Source organism: Hipposideros armiger, unplaced genomic scaffold, assembly GCF_001890085.2.
Source record: "Hipposideros armiger isolate ML-2016 unplaced genomic scaffold, ASM189008v1 scaffold_33, whole genome shotgun sequence".
Classification (NCBI taxonomy): domain Eukaryota; kingdom Metazoa; phylum Chordata; class Mammalia; order Chiroptera; family Hipposideridae; genus Hipposideros; species Hipposideros armiger.
In genome coordinates this window covers 5651081-5672556 of record NW_017731383.1, presented here as the reverse complement: position 1 = coordinate 5672556, position 21476 = coordinate 5651081, and the positions used below count along the sequence as shown (strand labels likewise).

General features: G+C 48.4%; 1 protein-coding gene across 2 annotated transcripts in view; it reads left to right on the top strand.

The window, feature by feature from the left end:
- NSG2 (neuronal vesicle trafficking associated 2) overlaps positions 1-21476 on the top strand; it is a 46205-nt gene that overhangs the window by 1760 nt on the left and 22969 nt on the right. Inside the window, exons 1-2 of one of the 2 annotated variants that reach the window (XM_019637598.1) lie at positions 2751-2777; positions 3440-3523. In XM_019637598.1, the coding sequence (XP_019493143.1) occupies positions 2766-2777; positions 3440-3523 (96 nt within the window). In that variant the 5' untranslated portion in view covers positions 2751-2765. Of the gene's footprint in view, positions 1-2750; positions 2778-3439; positions 3524-21476 lie in introns of those variants that run through there. The other variant, XM_019637597.1, reaches the window with a different exon arrangement.

The following is a 21476-nucleotide window of genomic DNA, read 5'->3' as shown; positions in this document are numbered from 1 at the left end:
CTGAGAAATTCTAACATGGAGACGTCAGACAGAAGGCGGAGGGGAGCCTGAGGAGGAGCCTGAGGAGGACTAGTCGGTGAGTAGGGAAAGCGCCAAGGGAGAGGCTTCCGTGGGCCCCGGAAGGAGGACGTTTCAAGGAGGAGCGAGTGACTAAGCCTGTCAGAGACCACTGAGAGGTCAGATGAGGCCAGAGAACTCACCGCCCACTTGTTGCGGGCAGGTGGGCGAAGGCCTGATTTTGATGTAGAGCTGGGGTTCTAACAAGCTCGCGCTGTCATGGGCGTGAAGGGAAAGTGCTGTGTCGGAGCCTGGGTTGCTTTGGAGACAATGTGGAGCAGGTGACTGAGGACTGACACGGGGTCAGGTGCCCACCTGTCCCTTGGCCTGTGTTTGAACTTGGTGGTTTGAGGAGTGAGGCTCTGAAGCCAAAAGAACAGTTTTCATTGGAAAGTCACTCAGGGCATCAGCAACAGCTTATGGGGTGTAGGGCCGAGCAGGACATGGGTTTAAAGGGGGTTATGACCCCAGCTCTGCACCCCACTCCATTACTGTAAGTGGCAAACGGGATACTTTAAAAAGAAATATCCTATATATTATAAATATCACATGCATTCTTAATATATTATAAACAAAAATTATATAAGTAAATAATATATAAATTATTATGTATTTTTTGAACTTGACATAAATGAAATCATGCAGTATATAAGAAAACCTTTTTGTGTCAGATTTCTTTTGTTCAATGTAAAGACAGATTGACCTGTGTGTGTGTGTGTGTGTGTGTGTGTGTGTGTGTGTGTGTGTGTAGGGTTGCTGGGTCACATTCCATTTTTATGAATAAACCACAGTTTATCCATCTTCCTGTTAAAGGATGCCTGGGCTGTTCTCATTTTGGATGCTATTATGAGAAAAGTGTCTGTGAGCACGCCTGTATGTATCTTTTGGTGGACTCGTTGTATTTTGAAGTGATTTTTTTTTTTTACTGGAGCTAAGAAAATCTATTGATTTTGTTATACTTATTTAGTACTTGGCCATTGTGCTGAATTCTAATAACTTTTCAGTTCATTTTTCTTGTGACACATTTGTATCAGATATAAAGTTTTCACCTCAAGTAACAGAAACCCTAACCCAAATTGGATCAAGGCGCAAATAGTACATATTTGCCCCCATGACTGCAGAGTCCAGTTGGGTCTACCTTCAGGCAAGGTGTGACCCAGAGGGCAGGGTGTCCTCAGGGCCCATCTCCATTTCCCTGGTCCCTCCTGGCTCTGACCTCCTTTGTGTGTCACCTCTGTCTTATCCTGGCTCCTCCTCGCAGTGGCGGTGACTGCTGCAGCAATTCCAGAACTCAGGTCCTCACCAGTGACAGCACCCAGAGCAAGAGGATGCTCTTTGAAGGACACCTGTAAAGAGCAAGGAGGCTTCTTTCCCCAAGTCCCTCTTCAACACTGCCTCGTATCTCATTGGTCCAAATTGGGTAACATGCCCACCTCTGAGCCAATCAGAATTTTGTAATCGATAGGATAGTGTGCCCTGATTGGCTTATCCTGGTCATCAAGGGAGGGATCAACCGCACATAACCACATGGCTGCCACACAGTGGGGCAGGGGTGAGTTCCCAAAAAGAATAGGGGGGAAAGCTTCTGATTGAAGATGGAGATGGAAGCTGGAAGAGCAACTACACAATGTTTATTATGACAATTAGATGGCTATTGCTTGTCATGATTATTCATTGCCTCATTCTGACAGTCCTATATTTTTAGTTCTGTCTCCTGTCTCAACATGTCAGCTACAGCATAGGGATTTTAAAGTTTACATGGAATGATGAAAATGGTTTTGAGCTTTATGAGAAGCTTTGGAAAAGATATTTATAGACATAGAGGGGTGGAGGGAAGGAGTAGGAAGCAAGTGCTTTGCAACATTTGAGGCATGATATATAGACGCTCAAGACCAGTCTGATGGTGAGGAACCTTGGAACAAAGGGATCAAGCCAAGAGATGACTGACATGGACTTGGCAATGCAGGAAACTAGTTTTCTATTGCTGTGTCACAAGTTACCAAAAATTTAGTGGCTCAGAACAGCACAAATGTATTATTATCTCACAGTTTTTGTAGGTCAGAGGTCCAGGCACAGATGCTGGGCTCCCTGCTTGGGGTCTCGCAGGCCTGAAATCGAGGTGCCATCTGGGCTGCTTTCTCCGCTGGCGGTTGGGGTCCTCTCCAATTTATTCAGGTTGTTGACAGAATTCAGTTACTTGGGTATTTGTGGCTGTAGGATTGAAGTCCCATTTCCTTGAGTGACCGTTGTTGGCTGAGGTCACTTTCAGCTTCCAGAGGCCGCCCTTAGGTAGCAGCTGCACAGCCCTCTCACAGCATCCCAGCAGGAGACCGTCTCTCTCCAGCCCGCTGATGAGTTTTACGTGGCATAATGTCATCATCGGTGTGGCTGGGCCATTACATTCGCAGGCTGTGTGCACTCTTCTGAGGAATGAGATGATACAGTACATGCACACCAGGTGGGGGCTGGGAGTGGAATTCTGGGGGGCAGGGGCACTCACTGCCCCAAGGCTTATGGCTCACAGGCGCCCAGGCTTGTTAAGTGAGGGCTGTATTATGATCATTCTCCATATTTTATAGGCGAGGCTCTGAGGCCCCCACAACTTCTGCGTTCCCCAGGACACTGTGGCACTTGGCACTCCTCATGGATTACCTGTCAGTCTCCGTTTTTCTCCCACTTTGCCTCCACAGTGGGAGGGAGTCCCGTAAATGTCTTGGCAGGTTGGCAGAGTTTCTTCATAAGATATTAATCACCTCTGCAAAATAGTCAGACCTTAGAAAACTAAGATGATACCATAGATTCGATAGCCCTTTATGCTTTCCTTTGTGGAAGTCCCTAAATCAAATCGGGGTTAAGAATATGTGCAAAGTTTCAGCTGGGATGTTCATCACAACTTGTTTGTATAACCCAAACTCTGGAAACAATGTAACCATTCAACAGTAGAGACTAATTAGGTTAGTTGTAGTATGCGCATGCCCTGAATATTATACATCAAAAGGCAAAATACAATCATATATTTGTCTACCTGGAAAAAAAATGCTGGTGTAATGCTGTGTGATAAAGGCAGGTTATAATTCATTGGGTATAAACCCATCATAAAAAGAAAATATATGTTCTTATAAGTGGCACATATACATAATATATGCATATAAAAACATCTAGAAAGGTGTGACCAAAATTGTCACCTATGGTTGTCTCTGTTGGAATGGGGAAGTATTATGGGTAATTTGAATTTTTTATTTTCTTGTGTGTGTTTGAGAGGGAGGTTCTTTACTTTCTGATCTTTAGGCACCGTGTAATGAATTTGATTGAATAATCGTAGAAAAGGGAAAGAAAAGTGTTTCAAGTCTCCACTCGTGCTAACACTGCTTGACCGTTTCAGGTGATTGTGAAGACAAGAACGGAGTATCAGCCCGAACAGAAGAACAAAGGAAAGTTCCGGGTGCCGAAAATCGCCGAATTTACGGTCAGTTTCTTGATGGTGTGACAGGAAGGGCAAAGGTAAGGCCGGCTTCAGCCGGCTCAGACACCTGGTGCTGTGGAGCAGGTGCTGCTGGAGAGTGGAAAACGGTGTGGGCTATTTTGGGAGGATAGCTTGAGGCCACCCTGTCTGGGGCACTGCAGCTAATCAAATAAGAAAAGCTCAGCCTCTTGAGGGCGACTGTCTCTCCTGCTCTGGAATGTTCAGATAATTTGATAATTGATAAATGTGTCTTATTTCCTCTTGTTCCTCCTTTCCCCATCTCTCTGCCTTTCCATCACGATCTCTAGGAAAAGTGATGAAAATGTGTAAAGAAATTCAGGTTTTAGTCCATAGAGGGTTGCAACAAAATACAGTACAAACTAAGGGAAAGAAAAGCTGAGTTCTTAGCGGTGAAAGCCAGATGGCTGACTTTCTGTTTCTCGGTGGAGGGGAAACTCGGAGCACTGACACATATATATCACGGGGGTGAGTTGCTGAAGGAGCCGTGAAGCGTGCACATGAGGATGTATGAGGAACCTCAGGAATTCACTTAGGACCTTAGCGGCTGAGGAGAGCACAGCTTGTGCAAAGGCCCTGAGGCTGGAGGGAGGCTGGCCCCAGCACTAAGTAGGAATAGGGCAGGTGAGGCTGGGCTGTAGGAGGGGTGTGGGGAGCAGGCAGCGATGCGGCAGGAGAAGCAGGCAGAGGCCAGACAATCCCAGGCTTTGTAGACTGTCTGGGGGAGTTTGGGTTTTATGCTAGAAGCATAAAGGGAGCCCCTGAAAGACTTCACAAAGGGAGAGACACTACTGAGTTTGGGTTTTGACCAAAGCACTGGCTTTTATGTGGGTGATGGAATGTAGCAGTTAAGAGGGAGTGTGGGGGAGACTATTAGCTTACTGCAGTCGTCCAAGTGAAAAAACAATAGTGGTTCAGATAGGATGGTGAGCAGATAGACAGATGCGGGCCAGCCTAACAGATATTTAGGAGGTAAAATCGCCCTGGAGGCAGCAGAACAGGGGCCCTGTGGATGGGTACGGGTGCAGCCTGGCCGGGTGTGAGCCCTGTTCCGACCTTATGCCAGACATGAGGCCACAGCAGGGCAGTAAACCTCACTTATCACATGGAGGCAGTCGGAAGACTGCTGTGAGGGTGACACACAGAATACGTGCAAAGCGCTTGTCTCTGTACACGGCACACACACAACTAATAGTGGCTATTTTGTGTCACCTGCGACTGGGGGCTTTGAAAGGGAAAACAGCCCTTGGTGGGTTATCCGGGAACTGGCGTGTATACGTGGATAAGCATACGCGTCTGTGTGTGTCCCTGTCTTTCTCCCTGCTACGTCTATGTTCCACAGCTGGGCGTGTGAGCCTGAGAGGGAATGTGGCAGCTCTGTGGGCACCCCCCCGAATGTGGGGCTCCCCTGGACACTGACCCCCTCTTTGAGGGCAGGGATGGACCTTATTCTTGGCTGTCGCATCAGTGTCTGGCACACAGTGTGGGCCCAGTGAACGTGGACTTGGCCTGGAGTGCCTGCCGGTACCTGTGAGAACCAGCAGGTGGCTGTGTGGGGAGGGCAGGGGATTCTGGTGCTCACGTCTGAGTCCTGGGCCGGGGAGTGAAGCTCACCTGTCCTCCTGGCAGTGGAGACCTTCAGAAATAAGCCCAGGTTCACATACAAGAATGTTTATTGCAGTATTATTTATAAAGTCAAAGTATTGGAAACAATGCTAGACTTTCAACTCGCATGATTCCGGAAATAAGACCATATCTGTAGGATGGACTATTTTTAACAGTTTCCTAAGAATCTGATGAGAGGGTTTCATCTTCTTTTTATTTTCCTATGCTTTCCAAATTTCATATGAGCATGCATTGTTTCAATAATCAGGGGGGAGAAAAAGAATTACTTTTAAAATTTTCTCATTTTACCAAATAGAATGTTATAAGTTTTTTATGACATTATTCCTTATTTAGTAGTCATTTAAAATGATGGCTATGAAGACATGTAATAATTTGGGCAAATGCTTCATAGAAAAGGTTGAATGAAAAAAGCAGAAATTAAAATTGTTTGTTTTCTGGGATGGGATGAAAAAACCATAAGTGCACAGAGGGAGAAGAACATGGAAAGAAATGTATCAAAATGCCATTTGTGGCTGTGTTATCAGCAGTGGTGTGGGACCACGGTTTTGTTCGTTTGTTGTCTCTTCTTTAGCAACTTTTGGTGATGTGGCTACTGTTTTATCATGTTTAGTTGTCGTGAGCCTCTGAGAAACTGATATAAAATGGGAAATGGCTCAGAGCGGCGATGTGACCTGCTCACCCAGCCAGCAAATGGCAGAGCCAGTGCTCAGCACCAGGCCTGGGCAGCCTTTCTGCTCAGCCATGTTGCCTGCAGCTGCCAGCTGCCAGTTAGAACAGAGGCGAGTCAGGTATGAGAAATGGAGTGGCTTGCTCAGGGTCCAGGGCTGGCGGAAGTCCCCACGCAGCTCGACTCAGTTCTGGGGGTCAGGAAGAAGAAGGGCGTTGGATTTGGCGACAGCCCCTTGTCAGCATTGACTGTCAGGTGTGGGTGGAGGGCCCTGCCACTTGGAGCAAAATGAGAGAAATGGAGCAATCCCTTTGCTTATATAAAGCTGTGAGCATTCGTTAGCAGCTTCTTTTGTGTTCTTAAAGAGAGCGCAGCCTGGCCCCGTGGAGGAGGCATCTGCTGGGGTGAGGGCAGACATTGGGGAGCAGACTGGTGGCAATTGAGAAGAGCCTGAGATCTGCGCGATCAGCTGCAGCGGGGCTCGGGGCTAGGCGGGCTGTTACGGAGGTGGAATTTGCAGGACTTGTTGGAGAAGCAGAGAGTCAGGGGGGCTCCTAGGTGTTTGACTTGGCTGACTGGGCCAGGAGGACACCATCCGCTGAAGTGGGAGGCTGGGGGGGGAAATGCATTGAGCGTGAGGTGCCTGGGGGGTGCGGGGGACAGATGGTGATCTGACCGCCCTTGGATGTCATTGGTCTGGAGCGCAGGATAGAGACTTGGGCTGGAGAGCCAGAGCTGGAAGTCAGAGGTTCCAGTTGGTCTTAGAGAGCATGGTGTTGGGACCCCTCCAGCCTATTGCTCATGGCAGAGGAAACCATGGGGACAGCCATGGGGACAGCCCCTCATTTCAGTACCTTCACAGAGATGGAACAGCTCATGACTCCACCTTTCAAAGCTGACCAGGAGAGAGCAGCTCACAGCAATTATGCTGTGAGAGAGAATGAGAGGAGAGAACGGGATGGGAGGGGTGAACTGAGAAAGACTGGCTGAAAGAATTGCCTGGAATTTTTAAAACCAAGAAGGCTCTCGCAGTCATTGCAGAGGGCCATAAATGTGAACGGTGATTCACTGGGCTTATCTGAGAAGAGGGGAGCATGCAGAGAGAAGCCCCTTCTTTCTTACTCCTGGGGGCTGGGGTTCTTCTGCTGCTGATTTTGCTGTGGAGGGTGCTCGTGGCATGGAGGGGACTGGTGCATCTGGCCACTCTCTCAGACCTGGTTGTCCCCAGGCTGGTGTCAGAAGGAACTGAGTGTTACATTTGGAGGCTGTTTGTGTCAAGCTGGGGGAACTCCTGGGCTCTGGGGCTGGACTCACCTGGGCAACTCAGATTGTGTCCCTGTCACCTCTTAGCTTCATGATCTTGGGATAGTCCCTTCACCTCTCAGCTCCTGAGTCCTCATCTGTAAGCCAGGACCCACTCTTGACATAACAAGTAGTGTTGAGTCCTTGGATGACCATTTCATGACCTTCCTGTTCAGATCCCTTTCTTCCTCCTGGGATTTTAGCTTCTTGACTAATCAGCCAGGTTTTGTCTGTTGGCTGAGTCAGACCTGGGCCCCCTTTCCCTGGGGACATGGCTGGGAAAACCCGGAGGAATTGTTCAAGGGGCAGCCAGTTTAATGTCAGGATTCATGGGTGGCCTCTGGCTCTCAACAGAGACCCCTGGAGCCATGTCTTTGATTACTGGGGGGTAAGCAATATTTTTTGGTGGGCTATTTCTCAACATATCAGCTATAACACAAATAATCCTAGGATCTGTTAAAAATGTTTTTGTATCAACTTGATACTCTGAGTACTGTCCCCATGTTACAGGTAAGGAAACTGATGCTCGGAGAAGTGAAGTGACTCCCAGAGCCACTGAGCCAGGACCTGTCGGAACAAAACATGAACTCAGCTCTGTGGTTCCATCTCCCGCTCTCGCTGCCACACCCCAGTGCCACCCGGCCACGTCCCGGCCACGCTGTGGCCTGCCTGCCTTCTTTCCGGCCTTCCTGTTTTTCCTCCCCTTTCTTCCTTGTCATTGTTAGAAGACCAGGCGCGGCCTGTCCTTGCTCCTCGGGGTCCCCGCGTCTGCTCCCTGGTCCTCCATTCCAGCACCATTTACCCAGCGTCAGCATAACTGAGTTACCTGCCGTGTTTCCCCCTGACTTGAGGCCGGGTCAGTGTCCTCTTCGTCTTTGCCCCCCAAGAGCCTCGCCAGCACGTGGCCACCTGGGCATGGAAAGATGTCTGTAATAACTGAGCAGAGGGGTGAATGAGCAAACAAAAACTCCCCGAGCCTGACGGAGAAACTCTGCAGTGATAAACACCAGTGCGCTGGCTCCTCATTTCAGTATCTCTGTTTAAAATCGGGGCCCTGGCTTTGCTCCTAAGCCTCTAGCGGATGCACAGCCTCATAAACGTCTTCTTCCCGATGCCGCTTTCCTAGGGAGGTGAGACCCCCATGTACAGCTTTGCTGTTTGCTTCTGCCCGCCTTCCATTGGTGGGATTCTAGTATTTGCTGGCAGCAGCAAATGGACATCAGAGATTTTACTTTATTATGCCCTGCCTTGGTTTTTATTGCTCCCCTCTTTTTAAAACAATTATTTGAGGAACATTTTAGGTAAGTTGTTAAAAATACTGCCCACGGGGTTAGGAGCAGGGGCGCTACCTAGTGCAGAGAGAATCTGCACGTGAGCCCCTGGCCCAGCAAGGCCACAGTGGTGTTTGGTGTTTGGTATCGACATCTGGCCAGGGTTGTACTAAAGGTCAGAATAAAGATGCCGGCCTGTGACTGTGGCTGGAGGCTGTCTCCTGGCCCGACGGAATTATACTATTAGAGCAACCTTCCAAAATGCGTATGTGGTTAATTGATCATTGAAAAGCAAATGTGGCTCAATGTTTTTTAATTTTTATTTTTTTGATGGAACCATTCATGGTGCTGTGTCAGGAGGGACGTGCTAAGGTTTTGGATGAAAGGCTGAGTGATTCAGTGACGGCGCTACAGCCTCGTGACTGGGCTGCTTCTGTTGCCAGCTTCTTATTCTCGTGGAATCAAACATTGGGTCAAGACAGCCGCTTGGTGATCAGTTTAGTGTAGTAGGAGGCTTCTGGAGTCCAGTGTGTGTTCTTGGTTCCTGGGGTCTCCTGCAGGGGGTGCTGCAGCTGGGGCACAGGCGCTCCCCAGAGCCAATGGTTAACCGTTTGTAAACCAGTTGTCGAACTCTTGGAAGCTTGTACCACCCATGGTGGGAGTGTTTACACCGTGGAAATGGGCAAACACTACAAATCGTGCTCCCCACCCTTCCCCCACCCCCAAGAGCCGGTTTGCCAGCACACAACTGTGTGGAAGTCGGTGTGGAAGAAGGGGGGGGTGTTGGCGTGTGATACTGCGGGTTCGTGTGGATGAGGCAAGTCCTCTCACCTCCCCGAAGCTGTGCTTCCAGCTCTGTGTCTGCATCGTAGGCCTGGTGTGAAGACGAAGCAGGATAGCAACCCAACACTGTGCCACGGCAGCTCCTCTTGTCCTTACATGGCAGTTTCATTACCGGGAGTGGGTCGTCTGACTGGATGGGAGGCGTGCCTGGCTCTGTCTCAGCTGACGTTGCCCGGCCCAGCTATCTCTCCTTGCTCAGCCTTTCTGCTGTGCCAGCTCTCGACCCTCCACCTCCGACCCACCCGCTTCCATCCATCGTGCGCCAAATCAGGTTGGGTCATCAGATCTTGCCTGAGAAATCTTTGCTGGCCCCTACTTCCTCCAGCACCAGCGTGAGGCAGGTGGCACTGTGGGCTCTGGCAAAGGGGGTCTTTGCTGCCAGTGCAGGGCCTCGGCCACTGACTTCCTGTGCTGGCCGTGCTCCTGCCTCTCACAGTTCTGCCGAATGGCCAGGCCTTTTCACGCCTCCGGGTCCTTGTCTGCGCAGTTTCCTCTGCCTCTGTGGCCATCGTGTTTTCTGCCTTGTGACCCAGTCCAGCAGATCCCGCCTCGTCCAGCCACCTGTCCTTGATTTCCCAAGTCAGTTTCCCATCTGGGAGTCCCACAGCCCCAGCATCGCTCAGCTTCTGCACCTGTCACCGCTCTGAGAGGGCCACTCACTTTCCGAGAGTTCTCCCGCTACCTGGATGCATGGCCGAAGGTACTTCTGAAGGTAGGGCCTCATAAAGTTTTCTCAGATCCCATGCTGGGATCATAAAAGGAAGATTTTCATGGCATGTAAAGCCATATTTTAGAAATTATTATTGGTAATTCATAGCAATAACTTCCATTTTATTGAGCTCCTATTATGTGCCAGGTAGTTAGCTAGTCCTTTTCCACTTGATCTTTACTATAGCTCATGGAGGAGGCATTATTTTTGATGTACAGGTGGGAAAACCGAGGATCAGGCAGGTTAGTTAAGGTGCTCAGGCTCACAGCCAATCAGGGGCCGAGTCAGGCTTTTCTGACCCAGAGAGGGATGTGTGTGTGTGTGTGTGTTCTTTTGTCTGTACCATCTCCCAAATCGGGAAACCCTGCTCATTTGGGGAACTGGCTAAATTAAATTAAACTGAGAAGTGGTCACTAGAATACTAACATTTTGCTGTCTCTCCCTGCTATTTGCCAAATGCTTAGCTAATTTTGCTTTGGCTTTCCTTTCTCCGTTCTTCTCTTTGAATACACTTTTGGCTGAGTCCTGAAATGCATTGATCCAAAAGAAAACCAGAAGCGAACATTTCCCAAGGGAGAAATGCCACGTCTTCATGGCTTGTCACGTGGCCTGCCTCAAGAGTCTCATCACACTGGCGGGAGGTTTAATCTCCTGACTTCCTCATTCTCTGGGCCTCCGTGGCTGCAATGCGTGATTATATTACGTGTGGGTTTTTGTGGGGGTTTTTTGTTTGTTGTTTGTTTGTTTGTTTTTAAATGTATGATGTTTAAGCTTCAGGAACTGTCAGAGGAAGACAGGTCCTAACAAAGCAACTGTATGCGCAGCTTGTTGTGTGACCGATATGTTCTGTAATTATAAGAAAACTAGTTGTCATAGCAACTGCCATATAGATCTAGCCTCCCCCTGGAGGTGCTGACGAGCTCCTCAGCTCTGCCATCCGAACTGTTCGGAGGAAATCGGGTTCTCTGAGCGGCTTCCGCTCTCACTTGAGTGATCATCATGAACTCAGCCTGATTCTCCACAACCTGACCTCAGCTGTGGGGTCCGATAGACCTGGGTTCGAACGCTGCTGGCTCCGGAACGCGCTGGCTGTGTGACCTTGGACATGTCACCTCACCTCCATGAGCCTCAGCTTCCTCTTTTGTAAAATGGGGACGCCGGTGCCCCCTGCAGAGGGCTGCTGTGACGGTGATGTTTGTGGTGTGCCTCGCAGAGGGCCTGGCACAGGGCAGCCCCCTACATCAGACACCTTCCCCTGACCATGCCATTGTGAACAAAGGAAAAATGAGAAATGCTGAATTAGAGCAGGTGGATGTTTCCATAACCTTTTATATCATTATTAATTTGGTAGCATTTGTGGCTAGAAAACCAAGTCAGAAAATAGAAATTCTAGGATGAATCGTGCATATCAGAGAGAGAGAGAGAGAGAGAGAGAGAGAGAGAGAGAGAATAAATGAATATTCAGCTAGATGAAACTGACTTGAATTAAAACCCCTCCAACTTTTTTTTCTTTTATTGCATTTCTCTGAGGCTGAGAAAAGGATCTCTAATCTCTAAAAAAAAAAAAAAATCTCTAAATGGAGTAAGGAAACCTGGTTTCTTGTTTCTGTCTCTGGTCCGCAGTTTTCCCACTTGTAAAATGAGGAAGTTGGGTGGGCTGGTCCCCAAAGCTCTCCTGCCTTTGATGTTCTAAGATAGTGATTCTCAACCAGGGATGATTTTGCTCCCCAGGGAGCATTTGGCAATGCCTGGAGACATTTATGGTTGTCAGAAATGGTGTGTGTGTGTGTGACACTACTGGCATTTAATGGGCAGAGGCCACAAATGCTGTTGAGCTTCCTAAGGCCAAGATGTCCCCACAACAAAGAATGATCCTGCCCCAAATGTCAATCATGCGGAGGCTAAGAAACCTTGCTCTGGGATTTACCGCCATGTTTATTGACGTAAAAGCAGAAATCACGCCACAGTCAACCTACCGAGACACATAAGATTTGTTGGGTATTCAGTTTCTTATCCTAGCCATCTCCTGGAGATTTGTAGAAAAATTAGTAGCGGTAAAGACAAACGACTTCTCCAGCTCCTAGGGGACTTTATAAAAAATGAGATGGCTGTGGAAGAAGGGAATAATATGTTCCTTTGAATTTGCTTTTCTCTTGGTACCGCATAACTCTAAACACACCAAACGTGATTGTTTCACGGACAAAGTAAAATGTACAGAATGCAATTTTAGATCCATCAATAGCTTTATTGCGATTTTTCCATAGAGGATAAAAATAAGTTTTGTATATATTTCAACTGCACCCTCATTGCCAGCTTCGGTCTTTGATTTTGACATTCCAAGTCACAGCCAATGAGTGTCTTGTCTCAAAGTCACATGTGATCACTTTTTCTGCTTAAAACCATTCCGGGGCTTCCCTGGCCTTCAGGGAAAAGTCTGAACTCCATAGTCCACTGTACCTGGTCCTCAGAACCTGCCTCTTGTTCATCGTCAACCTCCTCTCCTTCCTGCCTCCACATCCTTCCTGCCAACCTAAACGACTCGTGGAACCCTGGACACACTGCCCTCTCTTGCCTCCATTCCTCAGCTGAGCTCTTCCCCTGCCCTGAATGCTTTCCTCTCCCCCGTGGTCTAGTGTACACCTGTTCCTCTCGTAGGTCTGGCTCAAACATCACCTGCATGGAGCCTGTCCCAACAGCTCCCCCACTGTCCCCCACGGTGGGACGTGGGGGTGACCGGTTCCTCCGCTGGGACCTCCTCACTGGGGAGAGTTTGTCAACTTGACCTGCTTCGCGCACTCGTTTCCGCATCTGCGTTTTCCCATGGCCCTGTGGAAGCCTGGGCTCGCGAGGACGGACACTGCCTCTGATTCAGCGCTGCGTCCCCTCTGACCATGGACCCTGGGGCCTTGGAAACAATAGGAGGTCAGGAACTTTTCTTTTTGAACAAGAGTAACATATATGCAGCCGCAAGATTCCAACAGTATAGAAAGAAAGACATTTTCTCTCCCTTCGTAATCCTTCTCACTCAAAATACCCATTGCCTATGCCTGTGCTGTCCACATGTGGCTCTATACATTTAAATTAATCAAAATGAAATAAAATTCAAAATTTCCTTCCTCAATCGCACAAGCCGCATTTCAGTATGAGCCTAGTGGCTACCATATTGGACAGTTCAGGTTTATAGGGCATCTCCATCATTGCAGAAAGCTCTATTGGACAGCTCAGAAATAGTTTCTTATGTTCTCATCCAGAGATATTTTCTACACGTCAGTGTGTGTATGTCTCTGTGTGTGTGACTGTGTGTATATATACATAATATATATACATATACATATATATGCATATATACATTTGATATGCTTTTTCGTGCTCTCAAATGGGAAAGTGGGTCCATTTTATACACATTCTTTGGCACCTTGCCTTTTTCTTTTAATAACGTATCTCAGGTCATCTGCATCAGCACATGGAGATCCCTTTTTCTCTTGTTAATGGCTGCACAGTGAGGATTCTCATAATCCTTCTCAGTCAGTTTCCTGTTGTTCTTTCAGTTTTTTGCTGCAGTGAGCCTCCCAGCTTCACACACACACACACACACACACACACACACACACACACGTGTCTTTCATATATTTCACAAGTATACTTGGAGGGTATGAGAATTCTCATCTTAGAAGCCTTGCCAGAGGGTATGTGAGTCTTCAGTGTCAATAGATTTTGCCAAATTATCTTCCCTGAGTTTCCCACCAATCTGTACTTCCTCCACCACGCCTACGACTGATAGTTGTAAAACAATCTTTAAAATTTTCACCAATGTGATAGATAGAAAATGACACCTCTGCTTTGTGTAAATTTGTGCTTTTTGTTATCAGTGACATCAAGCCTTTCTGTGGACTAACTGACCCTTGACCTTTGCTTCTTTCTTGGAAAACCCCCTACTTGGTTATTCCTACCTGCTGATTTACGAGGCCGCTTCCCAAAGCTAGGAATGTAGTCATTCTCACTTATTTGGTACTTTCTCAGTTGTCTTTTCTTTGCCCTTTGGTTTTGTTTATGGTGTAACTTCTTTTTTAAGCCTGAGGGATTTCTTACTTTTGCTTTAACTCAGATTCATCACAAACTCCAGAAGTCATAAAGGAAAATATTGACATACTCGACTAGATGAAAATCAAGGCTGTCTCCCACCCTAAATTCATGTTTTGTTCTGATACTTTTATGATTTTATTCTTTATGTTGAAATTTGGATCAAACTGGAATGTGTAGTCAGGTGGGACTCCAACTTTATTTCCTTGTGATTGGCCAGTTGGTCTACGATCATTAGTTAATCCATCCTCTCTCTGACTTGACATCTCACCTTCTTTAGATACTGTATTCCCATAAGTATTTGAGTTTACGTCTGTGCTCCCTTTCCTTCCATTGATCTGACAATTATTTGTTATTGAAAATTGAGACAATGCCATATTGTCTCAATTACATAGTTTTATAATATGTCTTTCAATCCGTGTAAACTGCTCTTCCCTCTTTCCTTTTGCTTTTCAGAAACTCATTACCCATCCTTGCATATTGTTGCTCCACAAAAATATTAATATATTATTTAGGTTCCAAAAAAACTCATGATACTTTTAAATTTGAGTTACTTGAATTTATAGATCAATTTGAGGAGAAGCTGCATCCTGCATCCTTAAAATATTGAATCTATCTAGAGACAAGATTTAACAATGCATCCGTTGAAGTCTTCGTTCAAGGTTCTCAGCTGGGTTTTAAAATCACCTTTACAGTTCTTGTTAAATTTATTTCAAAGTATTTTACCTATTGGGCTGTCAGAAACGTCATGACGTATTTTTTCTGTTTTTCGTTGAATCTTGTACATTTGCCACCAGGCAGATACTAACTTTTCTTATTATTTCAGAAGTGTGTTTAAAAATTCAGTTCTTTGGATTTTCTACATATATAATTGTATCATCTGTCCATAATGCTAATATTGCTTCGCCTTTCTGGTATTTCGTTTTCTTATGTTATTTCTTCTTTCAATTTTTAGACTCTTAATATCATTTTCTTGTCTGATTGCGTTGGTCAGAACGCTCAGATTAGTGTTTTACCATTTACATTTTGATGCTCTTCCCCCCCAGCACCCTTTCTGCATTTATGGAGATGATCATATGGTTTGACCTAGTAGGATCATATTCTTCGATGTAGTATGATGGTACATTATGCCAATAGATTTTTAAATGTTAAGCCATTCTTACATGTCCTCATTCTTACATGTCCTCATTTGGTCATGGTGTAGCACTGAATCCTGTTTGCTAATACACCATTTAAATTTTTTGCTTTACTAATCTTGTGAGGTTGTGTTGAGTTCTCTTTCCTTGTGCTGTCTTTGTCAGGTACGCTGCCTTTGTAAAGAGAATATACATGCCTTTTCCTTTCTTCATGCTCTAGAAAATTTGAAAGAGAGATAATCTGTTTCTCTAAGTCAAAAACAAAACGAAACACAGAGAATCGATAAAATCATCTGGCTTAGTGATATTTGGAAGGACATGAGTAGTTTTCAGTAAATACGTGAAGAATTAATAAACAAATAAATTCCATTTGTACCCAGCGACCCCTCTAAAGCTTTGAAAGGTAACATCCTGAAGCGGAGCCATTGTCACGCTCTTAATTTTAACTCCCTTCAGAGATTTTTCTCAGAGTGGCCCCATTCAGTCAATAAGTATTTACAGAGTAGCCACCGTGTCGCAGGCCTTGGGGTAGGTAGTGTGGGTGATTCACGGAAGTACCAGGCATGGCCCACAGCCTGATGTTCCCAGAATGCTGGCATGTAGCTGAAACCGCCATTTCTGTGAGTTTGATTTGAAAGCCGCATCATTTATCATGGGCTGTTGCTAGAGCTTGGGGCTCTGTACTTACAGTTACCCGTTAGGCTTCCATTAGTCATTCTCGGATCTAGAGCACAACATCTCACTGCAGACTGTACACACCGATGCAACACGCTGTCTTTCCTTTTGGCTCTGGCGCCTGCTGCTGTTTCTGATGCTGGCCTGCGGGGTAGGTCCCCGTCGGTCTGCAGGAGGTGGAGCCCGGCAGACCTGCCAGCTCACCAGCTCCCTCTGTGACTCATTTCTCTTTACTTCCCTGAGCTTTAGGATTTTAATTTATAATATAGGGATACTAATTTTGCCTTGTGATGCTTAGGTGAGAGAACATATAGAAAGCATCAGAACACAGTTGGCACCCAGTAAACCTCAGTTTCTCTCCTCGGTTTGGTATCTCCCCAGATACCCAGCTCAGTGCTTGGCTAGGAAGAAGATGGTCGCCGAGTGTTTGCTCAGGTCTGAATTATTTTTAGAGCCCTCGACTGGTCTTCCTACCTCCCATTTTCACCGCCCTCCAATTCAATTTCCACCCAAACTGCCAAAGTAATTTTTGAAACTCAGATGCACCCACTTCAGTGAACTGCAAATGGCACGCATCTGGTGGCTCCCTAGGACTCGCAATACATTTTTCAGTCTGACGCCGTGCTCCTTCCCAAGCTGGCCCCTGTGTACGGTACAAGCGTCCTCTTTCACCATCGTGTACCACCCACACCGCCATACCTTCCCCCAGGCTATTGTCATGCCCGGGTCATCCTCTCCCCACCCCTTCCTGGCTTAGGAGCCCCCTTCCCTGGTGCTGTCTTGATCACAGTGCTTCTCACCTAGCCTTTTAAAGGTCTCTGCTGAGGGCAGAGCCTGCACATATGTCTGTGCATCCCGTGGGCCTGGCCCTGGGCCTGCTATGGACTAGATGTTCTGCCAGCATCCGTTGTCAGGTACACAAGTAGTCTTTGGGTTACATGGTAAAATATGAATGAGATTTTCTCCATTTCAGTTCTCTGAGGAGCCCTGGGGAAATGGCTCTTTAAAACACAAAAATGAGGCCAGGAAAATCAATTGCATTTCTCAGCTGCAGGAGATGAAGGAAAAGCGTGACTTTCCGAAGCCTCCCAGGGCACCATGATATAATGGGGAGTTGGAGGTACTTTTCATTTTAATGTGGATTTCAAGCGGGGCCCAGGCGGAGTCACCAAACCATTCAGCGCCCCCTGCCCCCCAACCCCACTCGAGAAATTCAGGAGCCGGCGCTTGACAAGCCCCGGGCCACGTTTCATAGCCTCTTTCTTCCTTTTAAGTAACAGTGAGCTGGTTGGGCAGCCTTGCCGATGATTGTACAGTTCAACACCCACACGCCAAGAAGCCTCGTTCCATAAGTGGAGGGGGAAAGGCCAGAAGTAGCGGAGGAGGGCGAATACCAATGGAGCACCTTCTGGGGTCCGGCACTGTGCTTGCTGCAATCGGCCTCTCCTCTGACCTGCATAGCCGCCCGGTGACGGGGACAGTGTTGTCGTCACTTCCTTTGTACTGAAGAAAAACCCCAGCGTAAGACAAAAGGGACTCTCCCAAGGCCACACAAGTTAGATAGGAGCCATTTGTGCATCTTCTGAGCAGTCAGTTTGTTTTTATCTCCTCGACTCTCTGCATGTTTTAACGGATTCCGTTCCTGTCTTGGTCAGGCTTCTAGAAAACCCAGAGCCAGCTTAGAGCATGGGCACTGTTATAAGACCAGCCTCCAATTCATGGCCATCCTTGATCCGCCCGTTTACTTTGCTACTATTTTCCTCATCTGTAGAATGGGGATACACTAAAAACACCCAGCACAGAGGATCGCAGTGGAGACACAGGGGGGACCCCATGTAACGTGCCCAGGGCAGCCCTTGGCACAGTGTGAGCACGCCGTGAGGTGAGTGTCATTGATTAGTAAGTCATGGAGCCTGTAAGTTGCCTTAAATCACTTCTGGAAGAAGAGAGAGGATGTAATAAAAATAAGATGAATGAAGTTAGTGAGGTTGCATTTAATGACTTAGCATAGATTTAGTGAGCACCTACCATGGCCAAGCCCTGGCCAGACTCGGTGGGGCCAGGAAGCACCCTCCAGGTGTGTGTGTGTGGGGGGAGGGTCAAAGGAGCAGGCAGCTCAGGCTACACCCAGGCAAGTGTCAAATGGGCTTTCTCAGCCGGAGCTAAGAACATCCCATGCTCTCTGCTTTATTTTCTGTGTCTAGGAAGCGGCCCTGACCTGAACCCCCTGCCCAACCGCCCCCCTTCCCCCCCCCCCTGGTTTTCTGCAATCCCTGCAAAGAGCAGCTTCACATACGAAAGGATGCTGACTCTTTACTCTGGGTCGTGATGCTCAGCGCATCCTGCTGGGGCNACTAAGCAATTGTCTGATTCTCGGTGGGTGTTGACTAGATGTTCTACAATTTAACTCATCTCTGACACTAACTGCCTGCAGTTAGCACAGACCCCACAGGATAAGGGCTCAGTCTCATGTGGCTGTTCCCACTTCAGATGTGAGTCAAGTCCCAGGCTGTCTGTCTGTACTTCTGACTGGCTCTAAACCTCCTTCCCAGGTTCAGTGATTTGCCAGAACGGCTAACAGAGCTCAAGAAAGTGCTTCACGTATTACAAAGGCTATTACAGGACACAGTTGGACAGCCAGAGGAGGAAGATACACAGGGCGGCCCGGGAGGGTCCTGAGCACGGGGGGGGCTGCTGTCCCGGTATTGGGGCTACACCCCCTTCCCGATGGTGCACGAAGTGTTCTTGTTCACCAACCTGGACAATCTCTGAACCTCCTCAGTCAGGGGGTCTGGCAGCTTCATTACACAGGCGTGATTGATTAAACAATCGGCCACTGAACTCAGCCTCCCAGAGGTCGGGGTAGGGCTGAAAGGTCCAACCCTCTAATCACATGGTCGGTTCCCTGGCAACCCACCCCCATCATTCAGAGCTTTCCAAAAGTCACCTCATTAACATAAACTCAGCTGTGGTGGAATAATAAAATAGGCTGTTTTCACCTGTGGGGATCTGCGCTATTTCAGGAACCAAAACCAAATACTACAACACGAGATGCTCCTAGCGCTCTTACCACTTAAGACTTACAAGGGTTTTAGGAGCTCTGTGCCAGGAGCTGGGAACAAAGACCAAATGTGTACATTTCTTGTTATATCATAATGGCACACTGTCCTAAAACCTCGTGCTCGCAGACAGCACCTGCCTGTGGGACTCGGACAGACGCCTGCCCCGCATTCGTCTTCCTCTTTTCCTTTCCATCCCGTATTTAAAGCTGCCAACAATCCACTCCATGTGTTTGGAGCAATGTAGACGCCCATTCCCTTCTGTCTGAATATCCGGTGCCCTGGGTGAGGGAGACATGGGGTGGGGACACCCAAAGTTGGTTTTATCTTTCTTCTGAATCAAAAGGAACCTACTCTCCGTGAGAGGAATTCTGCCATATTTCTAGGCCAACTGACCCAAAAGGCACCNCAAGCCGACTCCCCCCCCAGGGACTGGCCCCACCTGAGGAATTAAACAGCATATGGGAGTGAACAAAACACACGCTCACTCTGCAGACCTACCCTGCCATTTTAGGGTCGGCAATTTCTACCCAAGAGATAATAATACCATGGCAGAAATTGTTCTGGTACATTCCCTCACTGGACATGCTTCAGACCAAAGCCAGGCAGGTGACCTGTTCAACTTTTAGTGCTTCTGGGAGCTAGAGGTCATTGTAATGCCCATTTTATAGATGAAGAAACCGAGGCTTGGAGGCGTCACAGAGCTGGTCCCAAGTCAGCAGGAAGTAGGGGGAGGAGCTGAAAATGGAGGGCCCTTCTGTTCTCAGAGTTGGCACTGGCTCCAGACCAGCTCTGGCCCGTCGCGATGGCCGCTTCCGCCTCGTCCCAGTATTTCATCAAACCCAAAGGAAACCATTTCTGTTCTTCTGAGTCAGCCAGAAAGACCCACAAAGGCCTCACGGGTCTTTGTTTTGGTCTCCCTGGTTATCTCCCATCCGTAGGTATGCGCGTGAGTCTGCGGAATCCAAAATAAGAGAATAAATTCATTAGTATTGAATGAATGCAGTCTGTTTGGCATGAAAAAAAAAATCATTCCAAACGTGGAGCCGTGGGACAGGCAGAGGGAGTACAATTTTAGATCCTGAGTTGCGTTCGTCCTTCCCAGGTGCCTGGTGAGAGGGAAGATGGTGCGCATCCCTGGGCACCAGCTCTGTGCCAGGCTCTGCGCTCAGTGTCATCACACAGTGACCTCATTTCATCCTTGCACCTGTGCATCAAGGTGATTATTATGATCCCCATTTCCAGATGAGAAAGCTGGGGCCCAGGAAACATAGTAAGCGAACCAGGAGGTGGTAGGGCTGGAATCCAAACATGGGCGTTTCTGGCTTTCAAGCCGAGGCTCTGGCCATCACCCTGTTTTTCTCCCTCTATTGGGACAGAACAGGCTGATGGAAAGTGTTCCACCCGAGGCCACACGGACACATACATATGTAGCTGACCTGAGACCACTGGGGCTTGGCGGTCAGACTCGGCTTCTGGGTGTTACTTAAAGGTGAGCATGGTGAGCACCTTGACCGGGCCGAGCGGCTGTGGCATCAACCCACTCACCCACGCCTGTGAGTTGACAAGGGTTTGGAAGAGTTTGGGGTGCCAGAATCCTCCCACTCTTTCCTCCTGAGGCCCCCTGCGCCAAGGAGGTCTATACTTAAGGACAGACCCCACCTGGCAGACAAAGCACCGCTCTTGGCAAGCATCCACGAGAGGCACCTTTTCCCACGAGCCAAGCTGGGCAAGAGGCTCGGGATGGGAGGCCTAAGCGGGTCTCTAGCTTCTCGTCCTGGTTCGCCCACCCTCACCCCGGGGAGGGGACTCCTACTGCAGTTTGAGAAACAAGCAGTCTGAGGAGTGCTCGCCCTCAGCGGAGGGCAAAACGTGAGGAAGAAGGTGGGAGGGAGAGTTTGTTCTCAGTCCTCCATGTCAGGCTCGCCCAGTCATAACGTAGGTCGCGGTGCCCCCAGGGAGCAGAGGATGGACCAGAAAAGAGACGGCCACGCTCCTCCCGTGCAGGACAGTGAGACCCCTACGCTCATCCCGACCCAAGAGGCAAGAAGCAAATAGAGATGTTCATGCGGCCTGGGCCCCAGGTGGCAGGAAGGGAGAGGCTGAAGGCTGGAAGCCGGGGCCGGGGCCTGGGTGAGAATGAAGAAGGCATGGCCACTGTGTGCCAGGCCCTGAAATATAAGATCCATAGTGCCTGTCCTCTAGGGGAGCCTAGGAGGGGGACAGGAGGGGGCCGTGTCGGAGGTCCCCCAGGTGGAGGACTCAGGGACTCAGCTGTACTCAGCGCTGTGACTCACTACAGCAGGAGGACACCGGGTACATCAGCAAAGGGGACAGGAGCATGAGGCGAAGTCCAGAGCGAGCCAGGCCGAGCTCAGTCTCCCAGTGCAGGCACACGGCACCCGCCTATCGCCCCCAGATGAGGCGTGACAACACGCGTGCAAGTCCCCCAGGGAACTCAGGACAGCCTCAGGGCACGGCTTTTCCTGGGGGCTGCTCAGGTAGGCACCCCCTGCCAGGTGCCCCGCTTTGTACCCAAGTGCCAGACACAAGGAAGGCAGCTGCTCGGC